Source organism: Monopterus albus, unplaced genomic scaffold (assembly GCF_001952655.1).
Source record: "Monopterus albus unplaced genomic scaffold, M_albus_1.0 scaffold104.1, whole genome shotgun sequence".
Lineage (NCBI taxonomy): Eukaryota > Metazoa > Chordata > Actinopteri > Synbranchiformes > Synbranchidae > Monopterus > Monopterus albus.
Window position 1 is genome coordinate 118,685 of NW_018127984.1, and position 11,236 is coordinate 129,920.

The following is an 11,236-nucleotide window of genomic DNA, read 5'->3' on the forward strand; positions in this document are numbered from 1 at the left end:
ATCGAAGAAGGAACAAACAACACGTAATTGGTTGTTTAATCTTACATTCTGTACCCACAGTAAACACACTTAATGAGCTGAGCAGAGATTCAGAGGGAGGACATGCAGTACCAGTGTAAACACATTATTCATGAACGCAGATAAGCCTGTTGGGGAGAACAGACAGCATCATTGCTTCTCACTGAACACACATGTTGGAGTTAACTACTCTCTCAGTCTGAGATGTGTTGCACCTTGGAAGCATTACAACACTACACACACACACATGCTGGACTGTGTGGATTTAACTGTGCTGCTGTGACACGTAGTACACCTCTCTCTCTCTCTCTCTCTCTCTGTTCCTGTCTCCTTCTTTCATTATCTCCATTTCTCTCTCACAGATACACACACAGATACACCCTCCATTGCAGGCACTTCTACCACTGCAGATCATCATGCTTCACCTTTTCTGTCTCTTCTGATGTTCTTTCCCCGCTCCTTGCTCCTGCTGGTCTGGCTCTTTGTGTGATTTATACTTTCTTTCCCTTCTTTTCTGTAAACAGTCTTCCCACTCTCTCTCTACTCCCTCACTTTCTTGCTCTCTCTGTTACTCTCTGTCTCCTTCTCCCTGAATTCCTATTCCAAAGACATACATTATCAGAGGGTGTGGTGATCGATTTGCTTTATCCTGCTTTTCCCTCCAACTTTATCCATCAAGGATTTTCCTTTTATCTCCCTCCATTAGCATTTCCATAAAGGCAAGAACATCCCCTCTCTTCCTTTGACTGTATATGCCTCTATACGGCCCCTTGCCTCAGCTTTTACTTTCCTGTCTTTCCCTTTTTAATTTTTTTAGTTAATGTGAATTGATCCTCACTTCTTCATTACCATCTTCCCACAGCCTTTCACTGCAGACACCTTGCCTTTGCTCAGTAAGGTAGAAACGCTGATATATCCAAGGATACAGGGGTTGTTATACCACTGATTTCATGTATGCAAGAATTTCCACCAGTTTCTTCATTCAAATTAGGAGCAAGTGTAATGTGGCATGTGTCAGAATTGACACATTCACCCAGCAAAGATCAGACCACAAACATTTATCAGCAAAAAAGGAGCAAACATAATTCTTTACCTTCAGATAAAGTATGTATTTCTAGCTTAAACACTTTTTGAAACTTTGGCCCAGAACCCAAGATAGCTTCTGCACTGTAGCTGCACTCAGAGATGAAAGACGTGATGACACATTTTATTCTAGGAATTCAAAGTTGATTATTTTCATCCTTGAAGTTCCTGGCCAGAATGGTTTAAATACTTTCTCTATTCTCTATCCATCTTCTCTATTTTTCTTTGTCTTCTCCTCCCTTCTGTCAACCTCTACTCCATCTGTACTCTCTTTGGCTTCCAACAAGGCTTCCTGATCCTTTTCTCTCCCTTTAGTCTCATTAAATATCTCATGATGGGTCGTGAACTATTAAACACCAGAGAGAGAAGGAGAAGAGACTTGTCTCAGGCTTGTGTTCAAAATAAGCAGGAGATGAGGGTGGGGCAGGTCTATAGGGTCTCATTTTTTTGTTTTGTAACAGTAGTGGAAATCAGAAGCAGTGCCAGTTCATTCTATTACCGAAAGGAAGCGGAGGTACAGAAAGTGAAAGAAGAGATGAAGAGATTTACGTTAATCTCTAAAATAAACCAGAATACCAGTGGATTTCAGAGCAGCAGACAGGCTTGAAAAAAGTGACATTGCATTTAAAATGCAGGCCCACTTTTCCATCCAGGAGATCAGTGCCACGACTTCTCATCCGGACAGACACACCGAGGCCCTCAGGTTACATGCTCAGTGTTGTCAGCCATTGCGACTATGCTGTCTTTTGAATTTAGTGAACTTTGCCTCCACCTAGTGGTCACTGAGTTCTGTTTGAAAAATGGATTTGGAAAACAGCATAATTAATATGGTGATGTGTTAAAATGATGAGGTTGTAGCATCCACAGTAGGTAAGTGCCAAAATTAAAGAATAATATATGGAATATGAGTGTTGATCTGTCATTTTTAAGCAAGAGATATCAAAGTAATAAGCAAGTTTTATTCGAACCATGTGAATTGGAATTTTGAAGCCAGTTTGTTAAACAGCACTTGTTAAATTTTTTTCAGTCACAGTCAGTCTGATCCACCTTTTATCCAAATACTGATAACTGTTCATCTGTAGAGGGCCTGATGTTGGGAACGGAGATTGACCTGCAGCAGGTGGAAAACACTGTGTTTGCCATGGAGACAGTGTTGAAGATGTGGCTTCAAGAGCAGGGAGGAGACAGAGAGCACCTCCACCTGCTGCTGCCCAGCCCTCTGGACAGTCCCATTCCAGGTTGGGTGCTGTACTCTTTCACACACACACACACACACATTTCCTATAGTCTTTTTGTTTTGGAGAATTGGTGAATTGCTTGAATTAATGCAGAAAGGATGAAATAAAGAAATGACTTGTTATAGCTGTTATTCTTTTATGTATAATGTTGAATGTTATTCTGGTAATGGTTCTGGTGTTTGTCAACTCCATAGTGTGTGTGAAGTGTGACATGCAGGAGCGCCTGATAAGCCCAGCACTCATTCCTCTGACCCCCATCCTGGGAGTAAAGACCGAGAGCATCCGGGACTTCCTGCCTGTCACTAAGGGCTCAGCTATTCACAGCCTACAACCACAGAGACTAAGAGCAATTAAGTAAGAGAGTGGGCTGCAAGGGTGGTAGCTTTTATTACTTTTAACTGACCTACATTTTGACTTTTGCTGACATGTAATTTTTGTTGTTGTTCTGTTTTCACACAACCACATAACCTCTCAAAAGTGACTTAATTAATTAAACTACAGACTATTAAAAGGCAAGGAAATGCATTGCAAAGTAAATGACATGAAAGAGAGTATTGATCATTTTTCATCTTGTGAATGTGTTCAAATGTAACCATTTTGTTTTGTATTTGATAAATACTCTTATAAATAGTCCTGTATTTGTTTCTCAAAAAATCACCAAAATCTGTGATAGAAACAACAAACACAATCTATGACAACGGACCAGATGGACATATTTTTTTCTGAACACAAAGATATTATATCTGTCTTCACGGTATTTCAAATAAGATCCATCTATCCTTCCTTGTTTTTTGGGTATGTGTATGCACCATTGTGTGTACTGTATTCAGTAAAACCCTGTCTGTCTGTGAATGACTTCATTCTGATTGCAGGGAGCTGTAGAATATTTTTTAGAAATAATTCTCCACTCACATCAGAATCTGCTTTGTTTTGTTTTTTGGTCGATACTCAAAATAGCTGCAGCTGGGCAGAAAATTAGCTCCATGCCTGAAAGCTCTAGTTCACAACTTAACTTGTTTATGGGGAGTTTTATTTTCTCACTATAGTAGAAACTCAAGAGACAAGGTTAACCTCAGTAAATGGGGGAAGGGCAGTGATACAACACAAGCTAATTGTTAACAACATAGACTACAAAGAATAGTGAAAATGTTAAATTCAGTTTTATTTATAAGCTCATTCTACTTCTGCTGGCCACTCACAGCCAAAGCATGTGCTAAGAGAGACAAGTGTTTTACAAACTCATCTCAAATTCTTTGCACTACACTGGAAGAAAAAACTTTTTTTTATCATACCACGCTGATAAAGTAGGAAGCACATCACACCAAACATGCAAGGTTGAAAGGGATGCAGCAAACTATTACACTAAGCACTTTTGCCTTTTGACCAGACAAGAAACTAGATTCCAAACAGTACATCATTTTGGGTCCACTGTTACTTTAAACCTGAGAAGTGATAACTTAACCAGGCTCTCAGTACACGTTCACTGAAGTATTTTGAACCATGGTAAATATAATCAAATATTTTACAATCCCAAAGCCATGTGACCTTATTTCTAGCTGAACCAAAATTACAATAAGCAGGATGATTGTGCTGTCTTTGTGAACACATTTTCATGTGTCTTACACTGGCACTTCTTTTGAATGAGTGATTTCAGCTTTTAACCACACATGCACTAGTGGTTGATCTGCAGCAGACTGGCCTATTCTGGTGTTGTTCAAAAGTTGATGCTGTTTCCTCCAAAATGCACACACACACACACACACACAAAACACACACGTACTAGACTACTGATGATAGAAGGAAGCTCTTTAAGCCTGTGTGAGTGACTACTGATGATGGAAGGAAGCTCTTTAAGCCTGTGTGAGTTTGTGTGTGTGCTTTGCATAGTGATGACTCATGATTTACAAAATTCACTTCAGCAGGGATGATGTCATTCTATGTTTCACTGTTATGTGTTTGCATGTTGTTCTCCTGAAGAATACATCTGGATCTGTGAGAAGATGGATGTGGTTTTCTTTGACAAACTTTTTTTTACACAACTGTTTTCAGTAATGAAGTCATGACATTCTTTTTTTAAACTGAAGACACATCGGCCCTTATTCTGCATCTTAACCAAAGTTGTGTGCTTGTGTATGTGCGTCGCAGGGTTCTCCATGCCGACGGAGTGTGTGAGAGTGTATTGTATGGCCTGCCGCTGGTGATCCGCCCCACAACCTGCTGGCAGCTGGACTGGGATGAAATGGAGTCCAATCACAACCTGTTCCATGCTCTGTGCCACACACTCAGGGTGTGTGAATGTGTTTACTGTTTTTTGAGCTTGTGAGAATCACCTTTACAGTTTACACGTTAGATTTTAGTAACAGAAACGATCAAAAATAATCCTCTTTAGATCACATTGTAACAAGTAGACTTTTTCCAGTCTACCTGTCGCTGTTACAGCTGCATATATTACAGAACATGTTTATGCCTGTATTAATGAAAACTAGGTTCCCTTTTACCTTTTAACCAGAGTATTAGTTATAGTTCTGTTAATGGTGGAATAGACCAATCATATCGGATTGTTTACTGTAAAACATTTGTTACAGAACATACAGTATCTGAATCATTTAGTAAATGATAGAAATAACAATGAAGTCACTTTGAGCTTTATGCTGTTTTTCTCTTTTTCAGAGTCGTGACTTATTCCTGTTGCTACAAGTAGAACCCATCCAGAGGCCAACAGCTGGAGGCTTAGGTCCATATGTGTGATTGTGTGTTGGTGCCAATGTGTGTGTGTGAGAGAGAGAAAGCAAGAGAGTAATGTTATGAGTTTAGGAATCCTTTTACAGTATGTGGACTCATACACCGTGTGTTTGTGTATCAATGCAGGTGTGTGTTCTCACTATGTCCTCCAGCCGTCCCAGTCTCTCTCCCTACTCCTGAAGCCTGTGAGCTCCAGAGAGTTGCTGCTGCCCTGCTCACTGCCTGTCTCAACTCAGGACCCTTCACCTGACGCCATGCAGATTTTACAGGTTAGGTCACCTTATTGTGCACAAAGAAAATCAGCACAGAGGTAAACAGGGGTTTCCACTCAAAGGCAGAACTAGACAATTCTGAATCACCTTTGTCACACTGATTCTAGGAACTCCATACACACAGCTGATGCAAAGTTCACATCTGTAAAACGATTTGTTATCTTTGTTGAGCTGCAAACGTTCCCAGTGAGGTGAATCTTTCTTCCCCCACAGTAAAATGGTCAATCCTAAAACAACGTCTAATAAAAGATGAAACAGAACAAAATCTGACAACTGTAGATTTTAAAAGACGCATAGATGAATGAGGATGTTTTAGAATGTGATCTCTGGTTCATGGAACCAGGATTTAATCTATCTGAATTAAAGTTAGGCTTATTTATGGTGTTTTTCACCAACACATGCAGTTAGGAACAATGATTAATCACAGTACACATCATATTCAAATATGTACTCAGGGTGTGAGAATAACCAGGAATTTTAATAGACAACACTAGACAGCGTGAAAAGTTATAATGTTATTGTTTGCTATTTATTATTGCAGATATCACATGGCTATAATGGCCAGAAGCAGAAAAGAAGCACCTCTTAATTTCAGCCACTCACTCAAAAATAATAGCAATAATTGTTTAGCCTTATTATGATTTTTAGAATGATTTCAGTTTTAAGAACTAAATAGTTATTTATATTATGTATCATGTAATTTGTTGACAGGATGCTCTTATGATTCAGTGTTTACATGAGCAGGTGCTTTGTAGTGTCATAGATCTTTATCACTCCCTCACTATCGCTTCCGTTACCTCAGAGTAGACACATACAGACACATACATATATTCATATATTGTCAAACAGCAATCAACAGCAGTATTTTTTGGTCTCTGTCAGGGTTGTCTGACCCAGCTGGCAGAGGAGTTTGTACTCAACCCCCTCTCTCTGAGCAGTAACCTCTACCAGCAGCTCAGGAGCAGAGGCCTGTTTTCACAACCACGATTCCCATACAGGTTAGCACCATCAAGTATCAGGTTGGTGAGGAGGGGTGTGGGATAATACAAATGTGTGTAGCCTTTATGGTAATTTTACAAGAGTGGACTATGCTCATTGTAATGATGATGATCAGGTTGAAGCTGTGGTCAGTGATGTAAGAAACGGTGAAAAGTAACGGAGCACGGTGATTATGATGACGACTGTGATGATAATACAGATGGCGGTTTTGTAACAGATGAGGATGACAGTATGATGACTGTGATAATACTACATTAAATATATAGGTGATAAAGATGCTATAGTAATTAAAAGACCATGATGATGATGACAGTGGTTGATTCCAGGCTGCAGCCAGCAGCTGCCCAAAGAGACCAGGCTCAACCACCAGAGGGACCTAAAACCACAGCCAGCAGACAGCCTCGGCAGGTAAACACCACAGCTTTATGACAGTCTAAGGGTCACTCTCTCCTGCTCATATATATGAGCACAGTGATTATAAGGTGATACCACAGGTATGCAGCACAAACACAACACAAAGCAGGAAGAAAATGTATGTAAATATCAGTGAGTGCTTCTCAGTTCCTTACTCACTAGATGAGAGCACTAACTACATCCTGAGATCCACAGTCACCAACTTGCATCTAATGTAAAAGTTTAACTTGTCTTCTAGAGAGGTGGTTCAGCATATTATATGTCACAAAATAAAAAGATAATATAGTTTTCATGCAGCTCAAGATAAACATTTCAGTCTTTTAAAATGCTTCTAAACGCCACAATACCCCGAGCAGTATCTCTGTGTGTCCTCTGGGACTTGTTTAGATAAGCAGACCTGGAAGAAGTATTCAGATTCTTAAGTAAAATTATTAATACCACAGTGTAAAATACTCAGCTAAACATAAAAGCCTTGCATTTACAATCCCACATAAGTAGTAATCTGTTAAATTTACCCAAAGTATTAAAAGTAAAAGTACTAATTTTGAAAAAAAAAGCGGTAGCGCTAGGTTTAAAAACTTTATATACAGTTAAGGGGGTTAGTGCAGTGGTTCCCAGCTTAGGAGTTGGGCCCTTCCAAAGAATCGCAAGATAAATCTGAAGATCTGAAAATGAAAAACAAAGTTCTGCTGCCCATATTTGTATTCATTTCTTGGACTGAATGGTTATTTAAATGAATCCATGTGAGAAGTTTGGATGGGAACAGCTAACAACTCATAGATCTCTGAAAAGTGACAAGGGGCCAGACACTGATGTTATAAAAGAGTTCATGAGCTGGAAAGGTTCAAAACAAGTGGTTAACCTTTAACTGTTCTGCATTTTATAAGGTCATCGTGTTTTTTGGGTAAAAATCTTAACCTGCAAAGTAACTAGAAAATAAAAACAAAGCTGTCAAATAAATAACAGTAGAGTAAAGGTGAGTTATAGTGCAGTAGAAGTAAAAAAGTAGCATAAGATGTAAATATAAATAAGTATCAGTACCTCAGCAATGTACTGGGGAACAGTTAGGTACATTCCTCACTGATTATAAAGAGTAATCATGGCTAGATTTAAGAATGCAGATGAAAAATCAAAATCACTTTAAATAGTATTTAGCTTTCATAATGAGTCATAAACACTGATAAAACTAGCTGACATGGCAGTACTGGGGTACTTTCTGTTCTTCTAAGGTTTTTTGAAACACAGCACAGAAGATTCATGTCAGAGGTTTAGACCAGTTTGCATTTGTTACATAATGCTTTGCTAGCATTCTTGATATAACAATTCAAGTAATGTCAGGATTTAAAATCTTTAGATCCTAAAATATTTCACAACTTATTTTCATGCACATAGTCATTTTGTTAGAGTAAGCATCCATTTTTGCAGGTGGTAGACGTCTTCTTTAGAAAGATCTTAACGTTTCAGCTTCAGGTGTAGTTCAGTGAAGCCTACTATGTCCTGAGAGCGTATAGCTGTTGGCAGTGTGACTCATCTGGGTTGATAAGGCTGCTGACATGCAAATAGTTCACAAAAGGTCTTTCATCTGCTCTGCTTTAGTTCTGTTCTGTTCTCTGACACACTGTCTCTCGATCAACTGTTGAAGCTCTGCATGTTTGTATTTGCGTGTACAAACACTAGGTCTATTAATGTCTTCTTCTTTCTTTTCTCTGTGATATTTTATCTTCCTTTTGTGCCACCTCCTTCGGCGCCTCCTCCCCCTTCTCTTGTATTTCAGTTTTTTTTTCTTGTCTCTCTTATGAGTCAAGTGTACCGTAAACTCAGACTCCTCTTCTCTACTGTATTATTCAATTCAAGTAGCAAATTTCTTTTATTGTTTAAATGACATTCAAAGTAGCATTAAATATAAATGTACTTGATTTTGAAATATAAAGAGTGTATGTTGTCTCCTTTTAACCACAAAACCAGGGTCGCCAAGTGGGAACAAACAGCAAGGTCAGGGCCACTGTAGCTCCCCTGCCCTCTTCCTCCACCTCTTTCTCAGCCATGAGACCTCCTCCTGCTAAAGCAACCCGTCTGGCTCTGACGATCCTCAGCAACAGCAGGGGAAGCCGGGCCCTGGCTCCTTCTCAACAGGAGGTGGGCGATGATGATGACTCCATGGTAATACAGTAAGAAAACTGTTGGGGGAGTGGAAGAAAGTGGGCCTAGAGAGCAGTACAGTAACCAGGGAGAGAGAGAAGCATTTACACCCTGGGTGGTTACCCCTTCTTTTCATCTGTCTTTATTCTCACCACAATATTAGCTAGATGTGAATTTCAGAAGCCCTTGTATGTGTGTGTGTGAGAAAGGAAAGTTTCAACTCACTGCCATCCCTAGATTGCTGAGGCAGCAATACTTCAAAATCACACACCAGTAACAATAGAAAGTGGGAGAAAATATGAAAAGAGGGGACAATGGAAGCCTGGAAGAGTCATGGAAAGTAATATGAATTACCAAAAAAGAACAAAATGTGGGTGGCGTGGGAGATCAGAGGGAGTAAAAGCTGATGAATGTTTGAAAATTGTTGTTTGCATGTGACAGCACACCTACTGACACATGTTAACACACAGTTTAACACAAAAAAGCAGGAAACAGAAAGAGACTGGTTACAAAAATACAACAAAGCAGACTTACTGCAGCAGTAGTATACAGTGACTTACTGTATAGACAAACACACATATGCACATTCCTTTTCCATCTTGCCCTAAAGCCGTCTGAACACAGCTTCACTGTTTTAATGAGACAGAGAATAAAGCAGCAGACAGAGGGGCCTCTCTGCTCTCCTTCACCCCCCACAACAAGCTCTCTCTCCGGGGTTTGAAACGCAGCATGTGGAGGGTGGATGGAAGAACAGAGATGAGAGAAAACTGCTAAAAAATTTCAGTATCTTCAGTAAAACAGTGACAACTTTTCCTTCTTAAAAGGTTTGTGATGGAGACAACTTTCTTTTTGCATGTGTGTGTCAAGTTCATGCAGTAACATCACTGGCTGCACAACATTACATTTAACGATCATAGTAGTCAGTTACATACATTCATCAACACTAATAGTAATTTATTCCTCATGACACACACACATGCAGGCTTAATCAGCCTCCCGCCATTCCACCCCCTTGTCGGACCTTATAACATTAGGAACTACCCAGTGGCAAATGACTTCATGACACTGTGATGCCACAGGACTTCTGCATTCATGGATTATAGCCACAATGATCCTTTTGTCTCTAATTCAACCGGACATCCTAAACTACCCACTGACATTTTGCTCACTTCTCCCTCTCCATCCTTTCCCTCTTCTTTCTCATTCCGTACTTTCTTTTCAATCGTCACGAGAGCCAACGTGTGCGAATGTCATAAATTTGTTCAAATAGAACAACAACAGCTTCTCTGTCCCCAAGAAGGTCAAAGGACTGAAGCCAAAGTTGATCTGTTTGAACCAGCCACTCTCAGACACACTTCTCATTAAATGTCACAACTGTTAAAGATTAATGGGATGTGACCTTCACTAACAAAAGTTAGATTATTTGTGTTTCCAAATTGATTCAGAATTGAATCTGACAGAGACTGTAGCATTAGCCAGCACATTTTTAGGTTTTGGCAGATTTTTGACCCATAACAGTCATCCTGTTCCAAGGAAGCTCTTTTTTGTTGTAGGCAGCATTCAAACCTTTTTTCATATTGTTATCTTACTCAGGTTTCGGTTAATCTTTCCTGTTGTGTGATGACAGTCTTTTTATAACCTAATGTCACTACATCTGTAAAGCAGTTGGTGATATTTCTGCTGTCTTGTCATTTCAGGATCTTATACTGTATTTTTGAACTTCTCTCAAGTTCGTATTTTAGCACTGGTTATTAACTGTGGAGTATTAATGAATGCACCTAAAGTAACATTTTGGTGAGATGATTATTATGGTAACTTCTCTGTAAGGAAAAGAGAGATGGCTATACACTGAGATGCATCACTGCTGAATGTAGACAGAGTGATCACTCTGGTGTCTCCTACCTTTTAAGTTTTGATTCATTGTTTCCTGAGGGCGTAGAAATAACCTTTCACTGCATCAGTTTGTGAATACATGTGTATATATCAGCTCAATCAGCATGGACAGGACACTTCCTTGTTATGCTCCCACTTTGGCTCTGTGTATTTTTATACATAGATTTCTTAGCTTCTTGTTTCTTGAAACTTGTACCATTTGATGCAGTTTACGTACTAAAATATTTTGCAATTTCAGAAAGTGTTTTGCATTTTTTCCAATCAGACTTAAAAAAAAAGAATTTTTGTGGGCTGTCTGTCTAAAAGTGTAATAGCAATTCTCTATGTCTCATCAGTGTCTGAATCTTTGGATAATATTAGTGCTGTGACTTCCTGTTTTATTCTCCATGTTCCATTTCCTTTTTTTTTGTTGCAATCTGCAGAACAAAATAACTTTAT

At 39.2% G+C, this 11,236-nt stretch overlaps 1 protein-coding gene across 1 annotated transcript in view; it reads left to right on the top strand.

Annotated features, from left to right (window-relative positions):
* The window catches only part of m1ap (meiosis 1 associated protein), a 30,189-nt gene extending 19,228 nt beyond the window's left edge, over positions 1–10,961 (top strand). Inside the window, exons 5-12 of the mRNA XM_020610131.1 lie at positions 2,184–2,339; positions 2,534–2,693; positions 4,485–4,626; positions 5,010–5,073; positions 5,208–5,350; positions 6,236–6,351; positions 6,679–6,760; positions 8,732–10,961. Coding sequence (XP_020465787.1) covers positions 2,184–2,339; positions 2,534–2,693; positions 4,485–4,626; positions 5,010–5,073; positions 5,208–5,350; positions 6,236–6,351; positions 6,679–6,760; positions 8,732–8,938 — 1,070 coding nt within the window. The 3' untranslated portion in view covers positions 8,939–10,961. The remainder of the gene's footprint in view (positions 1–2,183; positions 2,340–2,533; positions 2,694–4,484; positions 4,627–5,009; positions 5,074–5,207; positions 5,351–6,235; positions 6,352–6,678; positions 6,761–8,731) is intronic.
* Positions 10,962–11,236: the final 275 nt, after the last annotated feature.